At 51.5% G+C, this 22,634-nt stretch overlaps 1 protein-coding gene across 2 annotated transcripts in view; it reads left to right on the top strand.

Moving 5' to 3' along the window:
* The first annotated feature begins 701 nt into the window (after positions 1-701).
* The window catches only part of LOC140388163 (uncharacterized), a 296,950-nt gene continuing 275,017 nt past the window's right edge, over positions 702-22,634 (top strand). For both annotated transcript variants that reach the window (XM_072471912.1, XM_072471911.1), the window contains exons 1-3: positions 702-853; positions 5,438-5,508; positions 5,595-5,701. In XM_072471912.1, the coding sequence (XP_072328013.1) occupies positions 5,470-5,508; positions 5,595-5,701 (146 nt within the window). In that variant the 5' untranslated portion in view covers positions 702-853; positions 5,438-5,469. The remainder of the gene's footprint in view (positions 854-5,437; positions 5,509-5,594; positions 5,702-22,634) is intronic.

Here is a 22,634-nt window from a genome sequence, read left to right as displayed (position 1 = left end):
GCGGCTCTCTCCCAGCTGGAGCATGTGCGGGAGGCCCAAGATTTATCGGGTCTTGGAGATGCCAACCACAGAGCTGAAGAGAGTGGTTAGTTTTAGTTTAGTTAGATGAATTTTGAATCATTTTTACTCTTTTTTTTCCTCAGCACACTTGGGGGTTCTTCACAGCACACGCGGTTCACTGGTTGGGAAAGACTGATATAGAGATCACAACCTTTGAGGTCCTGCTTTTTAATCTGCTGCCCAGCTCCTTGAATTGTGGATACAAGACCTCACCCTTCACAACACAGTGCTGTGAGGGACATGCTGCTATCCACCCTCAGGTTTATGGTAGGGGTGGGAAGGTCCTCCATGAGCCTTCCCATCATGGACTGAATTGATGCCTTTTCGCCCCCCCCCCCCCCACCTGACTAAAGGGAGGAAGGTGGTGGTTGGTCCAGGGCTGGTGACCATTTGCTGTCTTTAGCTCACACTTTGTGAAATTTGACCATTGCCAGCTGCTAGCAGCCAGCACCGAGAGGTCAACATGGGTCAGCCTGGCGGCAGAGCAGCCTTCCCTCAGTGGGACAGAGCATGCTTCATCATCAGCAGCAGCAGCACACAACACCTGTTAAGCCAGCCCAGTCCAGCCGGGTCAGCCTTGGAACTGGAACTAAAACACACTGTCACCCGGGCAACAGGGAGACGCCGCGACACTGCGGGAGAGTCCGCCTCAGAGCCGACTCCCAGCAACATGAGCCGGAGCTGTTGCGACAATCCCCAGCCCAGCCCTCACTGAGACCATCCCCTGGCCGGCAGCACACATCCCAGAAGGGGGAAAGCCCAGCACCCAGCTCCGGCCTTTATGTCCTTTGAGGTTTGAAACGGGGCGGAGGAGGGAGGGGGGTGTCAAACCTGGCAAACTTTTTTTTACAGTACCTCCTGGTACAGCTCCTTCATTTCTGGTGGGAACGCTCAGCGCAGACCCGAGGGAGTTCTGATGAAAACTCACAGACCCGAGTAGTTAACTCACTGTCTCTCTGTCTGGAGCTGAGTGTTGTTGCAGCATTTTCTGTGTTTATTTCAGATTCCCATCATTTACAGAATTGCTTGTGTGTGTGTATGTATGGGGAGGGAGGGAGTTGTATAAATGTGATTGTGTGTTCATGTGTGATTGCGCAAGTGTGTATTTGAGTGTGTGTTTGTGTTTGCCACCAACTGTGTTAGGTGGTTATTATTCATTGTTTGCTTTTAGGTATCTATGTGTGTGTGTGCTTGTGTGCGTTGGTCCATTGAGTCAGTGTGTGTTTCTATTTATTCCTTCTTGAGATGTGCATCGCTGATAAAACCAGAATTTATTGCCCATCCCTAATTGCCCTCAGAAGGTGGTGGGGTGGCGGCCTTTGGGGGGGGGGGGGGGGGAGAGAGAGGTGGGTCCGACCCCGGAAGGGGCCTCCGATGTGGCCTGGCGTGCGATCGGGGACCACCGATCGACGGGCCGGCCTCTGTGGCTGGGGGCCTCCTTTCCTACGCGCCGGCCCCTGTAGTCCTGCGCCATGTTGTGCCGGGGCCGGCGCACTGAAGGAGGCCACTGCGCATGCATGCGTTGGTGCGGCACCACTGCGCATGCCCGCAGCTGGAAGGGGTCATGCCACATGACTCCCATCTCTCCCCTTTGGCTTTGACAAAGGATGTGTGCCCTTTTGTTTGGGCTTCTGAGATTGTTAATGTTCCAACTATTAAGTCTTAAAGGGAGGTTGAGGGTTCTTTGTCCTAGCAGGCAAATCGGCCCCCATTGGCCAAACCTGGCTTATGAAATGTAGGTGGCCGTTGTATAGTTCACATGGAATTTGGTCTCTTCAACCCCCAGGGAGCTGTTAAGAGCTTCTTCAGAGATAACAATATTAGCTAGTGTTGTTCAAGTGACACAAACAGACATAGCTTCAGCCATTTTAAAAAGAATATTTGACTGTTTCTCAAAAAAAATTGAAATTAACCATGTATAGCTTATATATTTTGATTGAAAATGTGATGTCTTACTTCCCCCAGTTACCGTCGAGCTTGGTCTTATTTCTTGTTCCTTATTTCAATCAGGATTTGAATTGCAAGTCCAAGTTTCAATTGACCTCTTTCTAAGGCCATTAAGGCTCTGCAGTTTCTCCTTTTAGTCCTGGCCTGTCTCAATCCTGTACAATCTTGGTTGTTGAGCTTTTTGGATTAATAATAATAATAATAATAATACATTGTTTCTGTAGATTTTGTACCCATTCCCTCTTCCCGAGCTTCAGTACGGATAAATCTTGTGCTCTAAGCCTGAAGTTAAAGCAATTAGTCCTGTTTGTGTCTCTGTTCTTCCCAGTACTGTTTTACCCACTCATTCAGGGTAATATTAGCTTTTAGTTTCTGTTGCAGAGCTGGCAGTTGTGTGCTCAATCATCTTCTTATTAACAACCCTAATGGTGAGAAACCATTCTGTAGCAGTGAGGTTCGATAACTCAGAAGGGCTAAATGAAGATATTTATTCTTCTTCATCAAGTCTTTGATGATTCGCACACTTCTCTCAGCTTTTCCATTTCCTTGAGGATAATGAGGTGAGCTGGTTACGTGAATAAATCCATATTGCATAGGAACATTTTGGACTAATTCGTTAGTCGATTACGGACCATTGTCTGACACAACAATGTCTGGAATGCCATGTGTTGCACGAGTTCTCTACAGTAATTGAACAACTGCTTCTGCTGTGATGCTGTGTATTCTTTTCACTTCAATCTACCTTCGGTAGTAACAAATGACAACAAGGAATATCGTGTTTTAAAAATAAAATCAATACATTTCCAGGCGCTACCACAGCTTTGATGGAAAAGTAGAAGGTTCCAATTACTCTTAGCTGTTTACTGTACATGTAAGAAAACTAGAAATAAGTTATTCTATAGATTGAGTGATGTCTGGCCACCAGACTGTTTTCTGGGCATTCACTCAAGATTTTGCTATGCCTGAGTGACCTCGGTGAAGTATTTGAAGAATATCAAGCCAAAGTGTTCTTGGAATGACGATTCTGTCATTAAACGCTAGATCATCAATGACTGTGAGATGCTTTCTCTGTTTGAAATGCTGCTATAGTACTGGATTGTTTGAAGTTTAGTGTGACCACAAGTCAGGAGTCGCAAAAAGTTGGTTTACAGGTGTAACAGGTGATTAAGAAGGCAAATGGAATTTTGTCCTTCATTGCTAGAGGGATGGAGTTTAAGACAAGGGAGGTTATGCTGCAATTGTATAAGGTGTTACTGAGGCCACACCTGGAGTATTGTGTTCAGTTTTGGTCTCCTTACTTGAGAAAGACGTACTGGCACTGGAGGGTGTGCAGAGGAGATTCACTAGGTTAATCCCAGAGCTGAAGGGGTTGGATTACGAGGAGAGGTTGAGTAGACTGGAACTGTGCTCGTTGGAATTTAGAAGGATGAGGGGGGATCTTATAGAAACATATAAAATTATGAAGGGAATAGATAGGATAGATGCGGGCAGGTTGTTTCCACTGGCGGGTGAAAGCAGAACTAGGGGGCATAGCCTCAAAATAAGGGGAAGTAGATTTAGGACTGAGTTTAGGAGGAATTTCTTCACCCAAAGGGTTGTGAATCTATGGAATTCCTTGCCCAGTGAAGCAGTAGAGGCTCCTTCATTAAATGTTTTTAAGATAAAGATAGATAGTTTTTTGAAGAATAAAGGGATTAAGGGTTATGGTGTTCGGGCCGGAAAGTGGAGCTGAGTCCACAAAAGATCAGCCATGATCTCATTGAATGGCGGAGCAGGCTCAAGGGGCCAGATGGCCTACTCCTAATTCTTATGTTCTTATATCCTTCCAGACAGTATTCCTTTATCTGGACGCATTTGTCATCTTGCTGCTGTGCTTATTATAGCTCCTGCAACTTCTTTACAGTAGCTAGGTGTTGAGTAATGAGAGAAAAAATGCTTCCACCTCCTCAATGACATGCCAATCCTCTAGATTGTTTTCTTCAATAAGGATTCGTGATTCTGCTATCATCTGGTACTATCCTTGAATGTACTCTGTTATGGATTCATATCTCATTAATCTTAATCTGAACTGTTGGAACCTTGGAGACATCTTTGCAACCCCTTTCAGATTCAGAAGAGTGTCTCAGAGTCTATATTATTTTTCAATTTTGAACTGTAATCCCATCATGCCCAAGAATTTCTCATACACCCTTATTGCTGCTGATGGTTCCCTCGCAATTGCAGAATACCTTTTCTCTGTGGTCAGAATTTTACCCTCTCCAGCAGGTGAAAAATAGGACTATAAATAGAGACAGCTGCAACAGTTGGGTGTGGAGAAGCATTAGGAAGTTGTCATGCTACTGAGCTGTGCAAAGAATAAACTTGCTGAAGGTAAAGAGAAGCTCCTGAATTGTCCCTCCACCATGTACTACTATTAGAATTAACAGCCCTTGCCCCTAAATGTCAATTCCCCTTTTGTGTTGCCTGCCCTCCAAAGTCTGACCCCCCCCCCCCCCCCCCACCCCCCACCCCCACCCCCACCCACCCACCCACCCGAACCACCACCATGCTTCTCTGGTCTCCAGGATCTTTACCTGCCCTATAACCCCAGGACTTACCTTTCTGGGAGAGCCACTCATCTTCATTGTCCTTTCTGCAGTCCTGGTAGAACCCACAACTGAATTCTGGGACTTCTGGAGCTGCTGTTTAATCAGATTGGTTGGCAGGTCTTGAGGGCAGGACTTCCTCTCACTGAGCAGTGGGAATCCCGCTTTCAAGCCTCAACCACTTTAGTAGACGAAGCAGCCCTCCCATCTGAGAAAAAACAGACCTACATGTCTAGGTCTGAAGAGTAGGATTTTTAAACTGCAAAATGACTGGCAGTATAGAACAGAGAGTGCTACCACTGAATCAAAGGTGTACTCTCAAAACCACAAACCCATACAAGAAACGCCAAGGCTAGCACCAGAGCCCAAGCGACAGGTGTAAATCCCTCACAGGAGCATGTTAAGTGTAATTGCATTTTTTCTGAACCTGCCTACACAGAGTTTCCTTGGGGTAGAATAGGATTAATAGTGAGTGGAAAGAACGGGATCCATGGTATTCAAGTTGGTGCAGAGGCCAGTGCTGGTTCGGGGGAGGGTTGTGTATTTGGCAGCAGAAAGAAGAGAGTGATAATTGGATGGAGAGGGGCACATGGGCCAAGTATCAGTCAGCCAATTTGTAACAAGTCCTAAGTTTCTGGCTTTTCATTTTGATGAGTGAAAGGTGAGTTTCCTGCCAATCGACACTCCAATTCACACTCCTGCCAAAGCAAGATCCCACAGTGGGAATAGAAGCTCTGCAATTAAAGGTCTTTCTTGTCTCGTGTGTCAAGAAAACTTAAATAGGGTTTTTATGAGCATAATAAAATATGAATTGACTGGTTTTGACATGTGTTTTGTCTGAACAGGTGACTGCAGTGCATTCAGGCAATCTTAAACAATGCCTCTGATTGCACAGGATTTGTATTTTTTTGATCAGGTAAGGAAATGGCAGCTTCTTTAAATTCAATTAAACAATCAATAGAGAATCGATAGTAAGAATTCAATTCAATTCTATCTCAACAGGCAAGTTTTAGAAACTTTAAAAAACCACGGAAGCAGATACCAGAAAGCACAGGTCCTCAACTGGCTTCTCCAGGCAAGGGTCCACAAGTGGTTAAATCAGCTCTTAGGTAAGATAACCAATGATCACTAGTCAATGCATTCATTCAATACATCCAGTTTCAGCGCACAGAAAAGCAGTACAGCATTAAGGATCCAAACTTGTTTAGATCTCCTTTATCTGAACCGTGAACGTCTGACATTGCACATGTCAGTGGTTGGTGATGCAATGACTTTCCCCGGAATTTTCCAAGTCCCTCCTGTGACGGGGCTGGCTTGCCATTAAAATCTCCGTCCACATAGGCGGGAATAGAAGATCCTGCTGGCATGAGGGGCTGGAAGATTCCGCCCTTTGAGCGCAGATCATCCTGACAAATGTCCCCTCTCAGCTGTGTGGGTGCACAGCAACTGGAATGTAACACACACGGGGCAGACGGACCACAAACAACTGGGGCGGGATTCTTTGACCCCTCTGCCGGGTGGGAGAATCGCCGGGGGTCGGCGTGAATCCCACCCCTGCCGTCTTCCCAATTCTCCCGCACCCCCAAAAACCGGCCCGGCGTGAGTCACGCCGCCCGCCTCGGAGAATGGCGGGGTCCGGTGCGACTCAATGGGCGCCGGGGCTGCCTGAATTCTCCGGCCCGCGATGGGCCGAAGTCCCGCCCTCCTGTAGCCAGTCCCGCCGGCGTAAATCAGAGTAGGTCCCTTACCGGCGGGACCTGGCGGAAATTTGGAAAATCACATTTGAAAAATCATAATCTAACCAAGCAGAGTAAGCATGGCTTCATGAAAGCAAAATTGTGTCTGACTAATTCATCAGAGTTTTTCGTGGAAGTAAATCAGAGTATATCCCTTACCGGCAGGACCTGGCGGCGTGGCGGTCTCCGGGGTTCCTGGGGGGTCGCAGGGGGATCTTGCCCCGGGAGGTGCTCCCACGGTGGCTTGGCCCGCGGTTGGGGCCCACCGATCCGCGGGCGGGCCTGTGCCGTGGGGGCACTCTATTCCTTCCGCATCGGCCGTTGTGGTCCTCCGCGATGGCCGATACGCAAGTGAATCCCTGTGCGCATGCACGGGGATGACGGCAGCATGCGCTGGCGCTCCCGCACATGCGCCGACTCGCGCCGGCCGGCGGAGGCCCTTCGGCGCCAGTTGGCGTGGCGCCAGGCCCCTATCCCGCACCTTTTGGGGCGGCCCGATGTCGAGTGGTTCACGCCACTCCGTCCTGCCGGGATCCCCTGCCCCGCCAGGTACGGGAGAATCCCGCCCCTGATGTTCCCTTTCAGATGCATACAGGCACACACAAGCAGCAATCTTAAAGGGTCGAGGCAAGCTGGCCATCCATAATGAAGGGAAATTATAGGGAATTTTTACTCCTTCCAGATTTGTTTTTATTCATTTGTAGCAGGCAATTGTTTAGTGAGGGATTGCCAGAGTCCAAAACCATAAATATAGAGAATCACCAATAAACAATTTGTGGGAAATGTATTTAGTCTGAGATAGTTTAGAATGAGGAACCTGTGAGGTGAAGATGATTGTTTTTTTCCTTACTTGTTTGGTAGAACTTTAGTGTTGCTGAGAAAATACATTTTGTTGAAGCTTTAGGTCTTGCACTCATCGGGACAATCATAAGAATACCAATGTCAGGGGAAACAACAACCTCTGTGAGAAGAGAGCGCTGATTAGTTCGCAGGTAGACTCTGATTAGCCTAACATCTATGGTTGGAAAAATGTTGAAATCGATTATGAAGGAAATTTGGAAAATCACATTTGGAAAATCATAATCTAACCAAGCAGAGTAAACATGGCTTCATGAAAGGAAAATTGTGTCTGACTAATTCATCAGTTTTTCGAGGAAGTCTGAACAAGAGTGGAGAGAGGGGAACCAGTAGATGTGTTGTATTTGGACTTCCTGAAGACGTTTGACAAAGTAGCTCAAAAAAAGGTTAAGTCATAAGATAAGAGGTGTTGGAGGTAGTATATTAGATAGAAAATTGGCTAATGGGCAGCAAGCAGCGAGTGGGGATAAGGGATTATTTTTCACGTTGGCCACCTGTAACGAGTGGGATCCCACAGTCCTTACAACTGTTTACAATATACATTATTGATTTGGCAGAAGGAAGCAAATGTACTGTAGCCAAATTTGTAGATGACACAAAAAAGATGGAAAGGCAAATTACAAGTGGGATACAAACAGTTTGCAAAAATATATTGATAGGTTAGGTAAGCGAGCAAAAAGTTGGCAAATGATGTATAATGTGGGAAAATGTGAAGTTGTTCATTTTGGAAGGGAGACCAAAGTAGAGTATTGTTTAAATGGAGAAAAACTGCAGAAGGCTGCAACACAAAAGGAGGCGATTCAGAGATGGTTCACGAGGATGATCCCCAGTATGGAGGGATTGTCTTCTGAGCAAAGGTTAAACAGGCTGGCTTTCTATACTCATTGGAATTTAGAAGAATGAGAAGTGATCCCATTCAATCATACAGGATTCTTCAATGGCTTGACAGGGTAAATGCTGAGAGGATGTTTCACCTCATAGGAGAGTCTGAGATGAGGAGGAATTTCTTCTCAGAGGATTGTGAGTCCTTGGAACTCCTTGCCACAGAGAGCAGTAAGGGCAGAGTCTGAGATAAGGCTGAGATAGATAAATTTTTGATCAGTGAGGAGATCAATGGTTACAGGGAACGGGCAGGAAAGTGGACACGAGGAATGTCTGATCAGCCATGATCCTAAGGAATGGTGGAACAGGCCCGTGGGGCCGAATGGCCGACTCCTGTTTCTGTTTCTTATGGTCTTATGGTCTTATGGTGGAGGCATTGCCATGGAGAGTGCACCAGTTGTTGATGACAGACAGTTAACTGCGAAGCATTGTTTGAAAATTTAAACCTGGCAGCTTAATTCTGATTGGTTAAGGCATTGCCCTGAGGAAAAAAACTAGTGAATGATTATCACCTATTTTATTCAGCTGAAACAGGCGCAATCTGTATGTGTCTTTTCTGTCCGCAAAGAACATGGCCCTGTGTCTCAATATCTGCAGTTTCTGGTACACGTAACTGCGCCACACTGCAATCCTGACTGACCATCTTAAATTGGTTGTCAGTGTAATATTTTTTTTAAATAAATTTAGAGTACCCAATTCATTTTTTCCAATTAAGGGGCAATTTAGCATGGCCAATCCACCTACGCTGCACATCTTTGGGTTGTGGAAGCGAAACTCACACAAACACGGGGAGAATGTGCAAACTCCACACAGACAGTGACCCAGAGCCGGGATCGAACCTGGGACCTCGGCGCCGTGAGGCAGCAGTGCTAACCACCGCCACCGTATTACCCTTGTCAGTGTAATATTTAGCCCACTGAGGATTTTTCTTTATTTTTTTCATGGGTTATGTATGTTGCTGATAAGGACAGCATTTATTGCTCATCCCAAATTGTCCTTGAACTGAGTTACCATTTCAGAGGAGCAATTAAGTGTCAACCACATTTCTGTGGCTCTGGAGTGACATGTAGGCCAGACCAGGTAAGCACAGCAGATTTTCATCCATAAAGGACATCAGTGACCCACATGGGTTTTTACAACAATCGATGATCGTTTCATGGTTACCATCGCTGAGATTAACCTTTAATTCCAGATTTTATTAATTGAATTTAAATTCCACCAGCTGCCTTGAGTATTAATAATAATAATAATAATAACCTTTTATTGTCCTAAGTATGAAGTTACTGTGAAAACCCCTAGTCGCCACATTCCGGCGCCTGTTTGGGTAAGCTGGTATGGGAATTGAACCCGCGCTGCTGGTCTTGTTCTGCATTACAAACCAGCTGTCTAGCCCACTGAGCTAAACCAGCTAGCCTGGGCCTCTGGCAGTCTAGCAGCATTGCCACTGCACCACCATTAAGCATGTAGGTCCAGCGGGCGGGAAAGAAGGCAAATAGTATGTTGGCTTTCATTGCGAGAGGATTTGAATACAGGAGCAGGGATGTCTTGCTACAGTTATACAGGGTGAGATCACACTTGGAATATTGTGTGCAGTTTTGGTCTCCTTACCTGAGGAAACATGTTCTTGCTATAGAGGGAGTGCAGCAAGGTTGACCAGACGGATTCTGGGATGTCGGACTGACATATGAGGAGAGATTGAGTCAATTAGGATTATTTTTGCTGGAATTTTGAGGAATGAAGAAGGATCTCCTAGAAACCTATAAAATTCTAACAGGACTAGACAGGGTAGATGCAGGAAGGATGTTTCCGAAGATGGGGGAGTTCAGAACCAGGAGCCACAGTCTGAGGATACAGGGCAGACTATTTAGGACAGAGATGAGGAGAAAATTCTTCGCCCAGAGAGTGGCGAGCCTGTGGAATTTGCTACCACAGAAAGCAGTTGAGGCCAAAACATTGTGGGCGTGATCTACCAGCAACATCGCGCCCAGACGGGAGGGTGACGTGGCCGGTAGATGCTGGGTGAAGCCTCCCGCAGGCTTCCTCGCAGCCACTATGCCTCGCGGGATTCATCCAAGTCCTGCGAGGCGGCACGACCAGAATCCAACCCACAATGGGCGGGACCAAGCCCTACTCGCTTAAGGAGGTGTTAAAACTACTAAGGCCTACTCACACAGGATTTACAGGCCTCCTGGCATCTAACCCCATCCCCCACCGCCCAGATCACTGAGTTCAGCTCCCCATGATGAAAATCATTCGAAGTGTGGGCTAAACCAGTGAGAAACTCGACAGGGCCCCAAAAAGGGACTAATGGGTATAATCTACCAGCCTCATCGCACTTTTGCTTAAGCGCAATGCGGTCGTTAAAATTATGGGAGAGGACTTCCGGTTGCGGCATGCACAGCTAAGCCGCACGTTTCGGCACCTCCCGTTTCAACGGACTTTTGGGCTCTTATCGGGAGCCCCAACGGAAATTTTTTATGGCCAAACCTAGTGTGAGGTGACAAAGGAAGGAGTCCCCCCGGGTGTGGATGGAAAGGAGCGACAGTAGTGGCCAGATTGCGGAGGATCCTCTGGAGCAGCGGCAGAGAAGAGAAGGGAGAAGCAAGATGGCGGCCGAGGGAGCCCAGATGGTATGGGGCCCAGAACAGCAGGAGTTCCTCCGACGATGTGTGGAGGAGCTCAAGAAAGAGGTGCTGGCGCCGATGTTACTGGCAATCGAGGGATTAAAGGAAACACAAAAGGTCCAGGCGACGGAGCTCGGTGGAGTGAAGGCAAAGGCAGCCGAGAACGAAGACGAGATACAGGGCCTGGTGGTAAAAACGGAGACGCACGAGGCACTACATAAGAGGTGCATAGAAAGGCTGGAAGCCCTGGAGAACAGGTCGAGGAGGAAGAACCTAAGGATTTTAGGTCTCCCCGAAGGAACAGAGGGAGCTGATGCTGGGGCGTAAGTGAGTATGATGCTCCATACTCTAATGGGAGCTGAGGCCCCAACGGGCTCCCTGGAAGTGGAGGGCGCGTACCGGGTCCTCGTGAGAAGACCAAAGGCAGGGGAAACACCAAGAGCAATAGTGGTGATGTTCCATCGCTACAGGAACAGGGAGATGGTCCTGAGTTGGGCTAAGAAGACACGGAGTAGCAAGTGGGAGAACGCGGTGATACGCGTATATCAAGACTGGAGTGCGGAGGTGGCGAGAAGGAGGGCGAGTTTCAAACGGGCCAAGGCGGTGCTCCATAGGAAGAAAGTCAAATTTGGGATGCTGCAGCCGGCGAGATTGTGGGTCACACATTAGGGCAAACACCACTACTTCGAGACGGCGGAGGAGGCATGGACATTCATTCAGGAAGAGAAATTGGACTAGACTTGAGAAATTGATGTCCGGAGCGAGGTGGTGGCACAGAAATGTAAAGTGGGGAGAGGGGAGGGCTAATATATAATAATGTTTGACGGGGAATTTTTCTCTCCCCCCCCCCCCCCCCCCCCCGAGGGGGAGGACACGAAGAAATGTGGGCGCTGGTGGAAAAGGGGACAGGGGAGGGGAATGAGGGAACTGCGCCATTAGGGGCGGGGCCGAGAGGAAAGCGCGGGTTTTTTCCCGCGCTATGGAAATTATGGCGGGAAAAAGGGCGCAGGAAGGAAGGGAGCCTCACACGCAGGGAGGTCAAAGGATGAACGGGGGAAGCCGAGGTCAGCCAGAGTTAGCTGACTCCCGGAAGCAATATGGGGGGAGTAATCAAGCTAGAGGGGGATCTAGCGGGGGAGGGGGGGGATTAACTGGGTTGCTGCTGCTGAGGGTAAGGGGGAGCTGATACGAGACAAGGTGGTCGGGACGGGAGGGCGCCGTCTGGGGGACAGACGGGTGCATGAGACCTGGGTGAGGAGATGGCTTAAAAAAGGGGATGGCTAGTCGACGAGGGGGGGGGGGTAAATGGCCCCCAACCCGGCTGATCACGTGGAATGTGAGAGGTTTAAATGGGCCGATTAAGAGGGCAAGGGTGTTTGCGCACTTAAAGAGACTGAAGACGGATGTAGTTATGCTCCAGGAGACGCACCTGAAGTTGGCGGATCAGGTTGGACTAAGGAAAGGATGGGTGGGACAGGTATTCCACTCAGGGTTAGATGCGAAAAACAGAGGGGTGGCAATACTGGTGGGGAAACGTGTATCGTTCGAGGCTAAGACCATAGTGGTGGATAGTGGGGGCAGGTATGTGATTGGTGAGTGGCAGATTGCAGGGTGAGGCGGTTGTGCTGGTGAACGTATATGCCCCGAACTGGGATGACGCGGGATTCATGAAGCGAATGCTGGGACGTATCCCGGACCTGGAGGTGGGAAACCTGTTAATGGGGGAGGGCTTTAACACAGTGCTTGACCCAGGGCTGGACCGGTCCAGATCCAGGACCGGGAGAAGGCCGGCAGCGGCCAAGGTGCTTAAGGGATTCATGGAGCAGATGGGGGGAGTAGATCCGTGGAGATTTGCCAGACCGATGGGTAAAGAGTTTTCCTTTTTCTCCCACGTCCATAAGGTATACTCCCGGATAGACTTTTTTGTCTTGGGAAGGGCGCTGATCCCGAAAGTGGCAGGAACGGAGTACTCGGCCCAAGCCGTTTCAGATCACGCCCCGCATTGGGTGGATCTGGAACTAGGAGAGGAAAGGGAGCAGCACTCTGGCGATTAGACATGGGACTACTGGCGGACGAGGGGGTATGCGGAAGGGTGAGGGGATGTATCGAAAGATACCTGGAGGTCAATGATGATGGGGAGGTCAAGGTGGGGGTAGTATGGGAAGCGCTGAAGGCGGTGGTTAGAGGAGAGCTGATTTCCATCAGAGCCCACAAGGGGAAACAAGAGGGTAAAGAAAGAGAGATTAGTTGGGGAAATTCTGAGGGTGGATAGGAAGTATGCGGAGGCCCCAGACGAAGGGCTATACAGGGAAAGACGAAGATTACAGACGGAGTTTGACCTGCTGACCATGGGAAAGGCAGAGACACAGTGGAGGAAGGCACAGGGGATACAATATGAATATGGGGAAAAGGCGAGCCGGCTGCTGGCCCAACAACTTCGGAAGAGGGGAGCGGCGAGAGAGATCGGAGGAGTTAGGGACGAAATGGGAAAGATGGAGCAGAGAGCAGGGAAAGTGAACGAGGTGTTTAAGACATTTTATGAGAGGCTGTATAAGTCCCAACCCCCGGAGGGGAAAGAGGGAATGTTACACTTTTTGGACCAGCTGGAGGTCCCGAGGGTGGATGAGCAGGAGGTGGCAGGTCTGGGGGCGCAGATTGAGGTGGAGGAGGTGATCAAAGGAATTGGGAACATGCAAGCAGGGAAGGCCCCGGGACCAGATGGGTTCCCGGTGGAATTTTATAGGAAGTATATGGACCTGCTGGCCCCGCTTCTGGCGAGAACCTTTAATGAGGCTAAGGAAAGGGGGACATTACCCCCGACAATGTCGGAGGCGACGATATCGTTAATTCTGAAACGAGACAAAGACCCGCTGCAGTGCGGGTCATACAGGCCCATCTCCCTCCTAAACGTAGACGCCAAGCTGCTGGCCAAAGTGATGGCGACAAGGATAGAGGATTGTGTCCCAGGGGTGGTACATGACGACCAGACAGGGTTTGTTAAAGGGAGACAATTGAATGCCAATATACAAAGGTTGCTGGGGGTGATGATGATGTCCCCACTGGAGGGGGAGGCAGAGATAGTGGTGGCGATGGATGCAGAGAAGGCATTCGATAGGGTGGAGTGGGACTATCTGTGGGAGGTGCTGAAGAGATTTGGGTTCGGGGAGGGGTTCATTAGATGGGTTAGATTCCTGTACGGGGCCCCGGTGGCAAGCGTCGTTACAAACAGGCAAAGATCGGGATACTTTCGATTACATAGGGCTACAAGAGAGGGGTGCCCCCTGTCCCCGTTACTGTTCGCGTTGGCAATTGAACCATTGGCCATAGCGCTGAGGGACTCTAAGAAGTGGAGGGCGGTGCTTAGAGGGGGAGAGGAACATCGAGTGTCATTATATGCAGACGATTTACTGCTATATGTGGCGGACCCGGTAGAGGGGATGCCAGAGGTAATGCAGATACTCAGGGAGTTTGGAGAGTTCTCGGGATACAAATTAAATATGGGAAAGAGCGAACTTTTTGTGATGCACCCCGGGGAACAGGGCAGGGGGATAGATGCTCTGCCGCTGAGGAGAGTAGCAAGGAATTTTCGATACCTGGGGATTCAGGTGGCCAGGAACTAGGGAACCCTACATAAACTTAACTTGACGCGACTGGTAGAGCAGATGGAGGAGGACTTTAAGAGGTGGGATATGGTGCCCCTGTCATTGGCGGGCAGAGTACAGGCAGTTAAAATGGTGGTCCTCCCGAGGTTTCTTTTCGTGTTTCAGTGCCTCCCCATCCTGATTACAAAGGCCTTTTTCAAAAAAATAGACAGGAGCATTATGAGCTTTGTGTGGGCGGGAAAGACCCCGAGGGTAAAGAGGGGGTTCCTGCAGCGCAGTAGGGACAGAGGGGGATTGGCACTGCCGAGTCTGAGTGACTACTATTGGGCCGCCAATGTGTCGATGGTCTGTAAGTGGATGAGGGAAGAAGAAGGTGCGGCGTGGAAAAGGCTGGAGATGGCGTCCTGTAAGGGAACGAGCCTAAAAGCGCTGGCGACGGCGCCGCTACCGTTCTCCCCGAAAAGGTACACCACAAACACAGTGGTGGTGGCGACCTTGAAGATCTGGGGGCAGTGGAGACGACACAGGGGAGTGACGGGTGCCTCGGTGTGGTCCCCAATAAGGAATAACCACAGGTTCGTTCCGGGGAGGATAGATGGGGGATTTCAATGTTGGCAGCGAGCAGGAATTAAGAAGCTGAAGGACCTGTTTGTGGACGGGACGTTTGCGAGTCTGGGAGCATTGGAAGAAAAATATAAGTTGCCACCAGGGAATGCTTTCCGATACATGCAAGTGAGGGCATTTACGAGGCAACAGGTGAGGGAATTTCCGCAGCTCCCGACGCAGGGGATCCAGGATAGAGTGATTTCGGGGGCATGGGTTGGAGAAGACAAAGTGTCCGAAATATACAGGGAGATGAGAGATGAGGGGGAGGCGATGGTAGAGGAGCTGAAGGGAAAATGGGAAGAGGAGCTGGGGGAAGAGATTGAGGAGGGGCTGTGGGCAGATGCCCTAAGTAGGGTAAATTCTTCGTCCTCGTGTGCCAGGCTTAGCCTGATTCAATATAAGGTTCTACACAGAGCGCATATGACGGGAGCAAGACTGAGCAGGTTTTTTGGGGTGGAGGACAGGTGTGGGAGGTGCTCGGGAAGCTCGGCGAACCACACTCACATGTTCTGGTCGTGTCCGGCACTGCATGAGTTCTGGGAGGGTGTGGCAAGAGTGATCTCAAAGGTGGTGGGGGTCCGGGTCAAACCAAGCTGGGGGTTAGCTATATTTGGGGTTGCAGAAGAACCGGGAGTGCAGGAGGCGAAAGAGGCCGACGTCTTGGCCTTTGCGTCCCTAGTAGCCCGGCGAAGGATTCTACTTATGTGGAAAAAAGCGAAGCCCCCGGGCGTGGAGACCTGGATAAACGACATGGCAGGGTTCATAAGACTGGAACGAATAAAATATGCGTTAAGAGGATCGGCTCAGGGGTTCACCAGGCGGTGGCAACCGTTCCTTGACTATCTCGCAGAACGATAATGGAAAAACAGAAAAGACAGCAGCAGCAACCCAGGGGGGAGGGGGGAGAGGGGGGGGGTGGGGGTACCATTCCGTGTTTTTGTTTTTTCTTTGCTAGTTGTTGATATTTGCTTCTTATTTATTTCTTTTTTTTTCATGTTGTTGTTAGTTTAATATATTATTTAAATACCGTTTAATGTATATTTCTTTATTAAGTTGTAAAAACTGAAAATTTTTGTTTGAAAAACTTCAATAAAATATATTTTAAAAATTTTTTTAAAAAATGATGGGAGAGGCCAACATTGGGAACCGTGCTGGGCGCCGATCAGTTTGCAATCTAACCTGCCCGCTCCTGTTGGCAAAATCAGGATCGTGCCACGGCCTGGCAAGAAATCAATTATCACCAACTAAAGCCAATCTCCATAGAATGTATGGGAACAAACCCATGGGGGGGTGGTGCCCTGGTGCCTGTGGATCCACCATGTCACCCACTGGATTGTCTGTACCCATAACGGGGGGGCAACTCTGGCTACTGCCTATCTGTCCCACTGATCACCCATGACCCCCACTGACTGTGGTGACCTCCGGGAGGCCCACAGCTGAAGGCCATTGCTAATAAAGAATTGGCAATTGTTGTAATGTGAGCACTTTGCAGCCCCAAGTGGATTCCAGTGGGTACATGTGCCATGTAGCAGGAGAGAATTACTGCCTCGCATCCCAACCAGACTGTCAGGCCTGGACACTTTGCCTGAACACCGGAGGCTTCAACACCACAGAGCAGAAGGCAACATCCAAATACCCAAGAGCTGGGCCTCAGCACTGGGGACGTGCCTGCAACCAGAGGGTGGGTGGGTGTGTGCACTGGGGAGCTAATCAGTGCCCGGTTCAGGCTACGTTACCAGAGGGTGTCTGGGGTGCAAACACGGCACCCGTGGCTTCACAGATGAACTTATGGGCTGTTGGGAGATGCCACACAAATCCTCGCTTGAGCCCTGGAATGATCCTGAGGCGTAAAAGTTCAGTGCTGTGGTGACTTTGACGACCACCGGGAGGGGGTATCCTCCTTCATGTGGGGCCAAGTCCACAAGGAGCTGGGCCCCAGCACTGGGGATATCCCCACACCCAGAGGGTGGGTATGTGTACCAGGGAGGTAACCGGTGCCCGGGTCAGGTAACGTTACCAGGGGTGCCTGGGGTGCAGGCTCTAGTGCCCAGGGGCACCCACTGTGGCAAGGGTGCGTATGCATGGTGTGTTGGGTACCGGGCTGTAAGCCATCGCTGATTAACTGTCCCTCACTCTTGTCAATTCCTTACAAATATTACATGGGATGGATGATTTCTTGGATCCTGCGAAAGCTGGACTCAAAGTCCAGGCAGCCAGAGGCCGGAGAAGGCAGCGGCAGCAGCGTTGACAGAGGCTCGAGGTGGCAGCCCATGTGCAGGGCCCTGCCCCACACCCTGGGGACCCGGCTGCCCACCAGGCCAGGAAAGGACCCAGAGGGGGAGGCCAATGACGGCACAAGGTGTACAGACGTCGCTGAATGTTCAAATAGATGACGGACAGTGTGTGCCGCAGGAGGCTCTGCCTCAACAAGGGGTTGCTGTGGCACCTGAGCCATGTCCTTGAGGACATGGCATCACATGGACGAGGATACCTGCTCCCGGTGGTCGTCAAGGTCAATGCAGCATTGAACCTTTACGCCTCAGGATCATTCCAGGACTCAAGCGAGGATTTGTGTGGCAACAGATGCCCTGTTTGCCTGGGCAGTGAACTGTATAAACTTTGACCTGGACCAAGCCCAAAAGGTTGCCCGGGCAGCAGGATTCTCTGCCATCGCTGGATGCCCCAGGTCCAGGGGGTAATAGATGGCACAAATGTCACCTTGCATGCACCGGGACATCAGGGAGGGGTTCCACTCCCTGAACGTCCAACTTGCGTGCGACCACCACATGAAGATCATGTGCGTGTGCGCATGCTTCCCAGGGAGTGTGCGCATGCTTCCCAGCTACATCCTGGTACACTCGGAGATCCCCGGCATCTTCGAGGGGCACCCCAGGGTGGCTCTTGGGGGATTAGGGATACCCGCTTAGGACCTGGCTAATGACACCAGTACAGAGGCCGGTGACTGATGCCAAGACCCGATATAATGGGGCCCATGAGGTGAGCACCATTGCTGGGCATGGATTGGGTGGAACGTGGCATGGTGCTGGATGTGGGCGGTGCTAGGCACATGGTTGTTGTGGGGGTGGGGGGGATGGGGAGAGCAGGGATGACAGGCAGGACCAGTGCCAGGGGCCGATGCCAACTCACCCGTGCGGCCTGGTGGGTGGTCATTTGTCTTTTGTAGCACTGTGTGACGATCCTCCAGGTTGCGCTCCCCGTGCTGATGGCCGCTGCCACTTCCTCCCAGGTGGTACTGGCTGTTCTGTGGCTGACCTGCCAAGCCCCTTGGGGTATCAGGTACAATGTTGAGACTCCACCACGTCCAGCAGGTGGGTCCAGGTCGGTATGGGTGTCACGGTAGCACAGTGGTTAGCACAGTTGCTTCACAGTGCCAGGGTGCTGGGTTTGATTCCCAGTTTGGGTCACTGTCTGTGTGGAGTCTGCACCTTCTCCCCGTGTCTGCGTGGGTTTCCTCCGGGTGCTCCGGTTTCCTCCCATAGTCCAAAGATGTGCACGTTAGGTGGATTGGCCTTGCTAAATTGCACTTCGTGTCTAAAAAGGTTGGGAGGGTTACTGGGTTACGGGAATATGGTGGCTGGTCCAAAGGCTGGTGCAGACCCGATGGGCCGAATGGCCTCACTCTGCACTGTAAATCCAATGAATTCTATACCCGAATCTTGGAGCCGGTCTCCTTGGTGGCATGGCTGCGGCTGTAGGATTACTTCTGCGGTAACAGTTTAAGTGCTGCTCCCCTTCGTTAGCGGGGGGGCAGTGAGCACGGTCCCAGCGAATCAGCCTGTGGGACAGTCATTTGCGGTGTGAAGCCTGTGGGGCCTCGTTAAGTGGACCAATTAACGTTTGATAGTGGTAACGACCCCTCCGGGTCGACCGTTGGGGAGCTGGTGGCAGTACCCGCTCGCTACCATACTTAGAAGATTTTCTGTTAAATCGCGCCCGAAGTGTCGTTAGATAGCGGTGGGGAACTTGCCGGCAGAGCCGGTGGGAAGCTCCTAGCAAAATCCGCCACAAATGACACTTAGAAACCTTTCTGTTGGATCTCGGCCTGTATGTTTTCAAGAAGGAGTTAGATATAGCTCTTGGGCTTAAAGGGATCAAAGGATATGAAATGAAAATCACTTATTGTCACAAGTAGGCTTCAAATGAAGTTACTGTGAAAAGCCCCCAGTCATCATATTCCGGCGTCTGTTCGGAAGCGGGAATTCCCTCACCTGCCGCCTCACAAATGCCCTCACTTGCATGTACCTGAAAGCATTTCCCGGGGGTAGCCCAAACTTCTCCTCCAGCGCCCCTAGGCTCGCAAACGTCCCATCGATGAACAGGTCCCCCATTCTTCTAATCCCTGGCCGATGCCAGCTCCGAAACCCCCCATCCATCCTTCCCGGGATGAACCGATGGTTCTCCCGAATCGGGGATCAAACTGAGGCTCCCACCTCACCCCTGTGTTGCCTCCAATGCCCCCAGATCTTCAGCATCGCCGCCACCACCGGACCCGTGGTGTACCTTGTCGGCGAGAGCGGCAGCGATGCTGTCACCAGCGCCCTCAGGCTCGTGGCCACACAGGACGCCATGTCTAGCCGCTAGCCTCGCCCCCTCTCCCTCCATTACCCACTTACGGATCATCGCCACATTGGCTGCCCAATAATAGCCACACAAATTCAGCAGCGCCAGCCCCCCACTGTCCCTGCCACGCTCCAGAAACACCCTCTTTACCCTCGGGGTCTTATTCGCCCACACAAATCCTATGATGCTCCTGCTTACCCGTTTGAAAAAGTCCTTGGGGATCAAAATGGGAAGGCACTGGAACACAAAGAGAAACCTCGGAAGGACCGTCATTTTGACCGACTGCACCCTACCCGCTAGTGAGAGTGGCAGCATATCCCATCTTTTAAAATTCTCCTCCACCTGCTCCACCAACCACGTCAAATTGAGCTTGTGCAGGGCCCCCCAACTTCTAGCTACTTGGATCCCCAGGTTCCGAAAGCTCCTTTCCGCCCTCTTCAGCGGTAGCTCGTCTATCCCCCTTCCCTGGTCCCCTGAATGCACCACAAAGAGCTCACTCTTCCCCACGTTGAGTTTATACCCCGAAAAGTCCCCAAACTTCCGAAGGATCCGCATGACCTCCGCCATCCCCTCCACTGGATCCGCAACATACAACAGGTCATCGGCATACAACGACACCCGGTGTTCCTCTCCCCCCCGAACCAATCCCCTCCACTTCCTGAACTCCCTCAGTGCCATGGCCAGTGGCTCAATTGCCAGTGCAAACAACAAGGGGGATAAGGGACACCCCTGCCTCGTCCCCCGGTACAGCCGAAAGTACTCCGACCTCCGCCGGTTCGTAGCCACACTCGCCACCGGGGCTCTATACAGCAGCCTGACCCAACTGATGAACCCCTCCCCGAACCCAAACCTCCGCAACATTTCCCAAAGATACTCCCACTCCACCCGATCAAAGGCCTTCTCCGCGTCCATAGCTGCCACTACCACCGCTTCCCCCTCCACCGAGGGCATCATAATCACATTGAGGAGCCTCCGCACATTTGTATTTAACTGCCTACCCTTCACAAATCCCGTCAGGACCTCATGAATCACCCCCGGGACACAGTCCTCAATTCTTGTAGCCAGCACCTTCGCCAGCAACTTAGCATCAACATTGAGGAACGAGATCGGTCTATACGACCCACATTACAATGGATCCTTGTCCCGCTTCAAGATCAAAGAAATCAGTGCCCTGGACATTGTCGGGGGCAAGGTCCCCCCTCCTTCGCCTTATTAAAAGTCCTCACTAGCAACGGGCCAAGCAGGTCCACGTATTTCCTGTAAAATTCAACCGGGAACCCATCTGGCCCCGGGGCCTTCCCCGCCAGCATGTTCCCCAATCCTTTAACCAGCTCCTCCAGCCCAATCGGCGCCCCCAAACCAGCCACCTGCTCCTCCTCCACCCTCAGGAACCTCAGCTGATCTAGGAATCGTCGCATCCCCTCCTCCCCCGCTGGGGGCTCAGACCTGTACAGATCCCCATAGAAGTCCCTAAATACCTCGTTTATTCTCACCGCACTCCTCACCGTATTCCCCCCTCTATCCCTAACACCACCAATCTCCCTCGCTGCCTCCCTCTTACGAAGCTGATTTGCCAGCATTCGACTCGCCTTCTCCCCATACTCATACGTCGCCCCCTGCGCTTTCCTCCACTGTGCCTCTGCTTTCGCCGTGGCCAACAGGTCGAATTCCGTCTGGAGGTTATGTCGATCCCTAAGCAGCCCCTCCTCGGGGGCCTCTGTATACCTCCTGTCTACCCTTAAAATCCCCCCCCACCAACCTCTCCCTCTCCCTCCTCTCTCTCCTCTCCCTGTGGGCCCTAATGTAGATTAGCTCTCCCCTGACCACCGCCTTCAACGCCTCCCAGACTACCCCCACCTGCACCTCCCCATTGTCGTTGGCCTCCAAATATCTTTCAATACATCCCTGCACACCCCCACATCCGCCAACAGTCCCACATCCAGGCGCCACAGTGGCCGCTGGTCCCTCCCCTCCCCCAACTCCAGCTCCACCCAATGCGGGGCTTGGTCCGAAATGGTTATGGACGAATATTCCGTTCCCTCCACTTTCGGGATTAGCGCCCTACTCAAAATGAAAAAATCTATCCGGGAGTAGGCTCTATGGAGTTGGGAAAAGAAGGAAAATTCCCTGGCCTGCGGCCTGGCAAACCTCCATGGGTCCACTCCTCCCATCTGGTCCATAAACCCCCTGAGCACCTTGGCCGCAGCCGGCCTCTTACCCGTCCTGGACCTAGAACGGTCCAGTGCTGGGTCCAGCACCGTGTTGAAGTCCCCCCCCATTATCAAGCTTCCTACCTCCTGATCCGGAATCCGACCCAGATGTGTTTCATAAATCCGGCATCATCCCAATTTGGGGCATATAGGTTCACCAGTACCGCCCGCACCCCCTGCAACCTACCACTCACCATCACATATCGACCTCCATTATCCTCTACAATATTCTGTGCCTCGAAAGACACCCGCTTCCCCACCAATATTGCAGCCCCTCTGTTCTTCGCATCCAGCCCTGAATGAAAGACCTGCCCTACCCATCCCTTTCTCAGCCTAACCTGATCTGCCACCTTCAGATGTGTCTCCTGGAGCATAACCACGTCTGCCTTCAGTCCCTTTAAGTGCGCGAACACCCGGGCCCTCTTGACTGGCCCATTCAGGCCCCTCACATTCCACGTTATCAGCCGGATCAGGGGGCTACTCGCCGCCCCCCTCCCCATGCCGACTAGCCATCTCCTTTTCTAGGCCAGCCACGTGTCCGCGCCTCTCGCACCCTCCAGTCCCCCAGGCGGCGGACCCCCGCCCCGACTACCTCTCCTACTTCCAGCTCCCCTTTGGCCAATGCAGCAGCAACCCAGTACCGCCCCCCCCCCCCCCCCCCCCCCCCACCAGCTAGATCCTCATCTAGCCATTTTGCTCCCCCCCATGACACTCCCGTAAGTCAGCTGACTCCTGCTGACCCCGGCCTCCCCCGCCATTCCATCGGCCCCCCAGTGTGAGAATCCCCCCACCCGTTGGCAGTCAGTGTGCGCTCCTCTCCAGCACCGCCCTTCCCTCCCGGCCTCACCCCCATCCTTCCCTAACGTCTGAGCCGGCCCCGCCCCCTCTGTCGCAGCTCCTTTTTGCGGCCTTACCCCAACCCCCCATCCTCGGGCCTCCAACC

The sequence above is a fragment of the Scyliorhinus torazame genome, chromosome 13, assembly GCF_047496885.1.
Source record: "Scyliorhinus torazame isolate Kashiwa2021f chromosome 13, sScyTor2.1, whole genome shotgun sequence".
NCBI classification, from domain to species: Eukaryota; Metazoa; Chordata; class Chondrichthyes; order Carcharhiniformes; family Scyliorhinidae; genus Scyliorhinus; species Scyliorhinus torazame.
The sequence above is the reverse complement of the archived record's forward strand: the minus strand, read 5'-3'. Positions and strand labels throughout refer to the sequence as shown.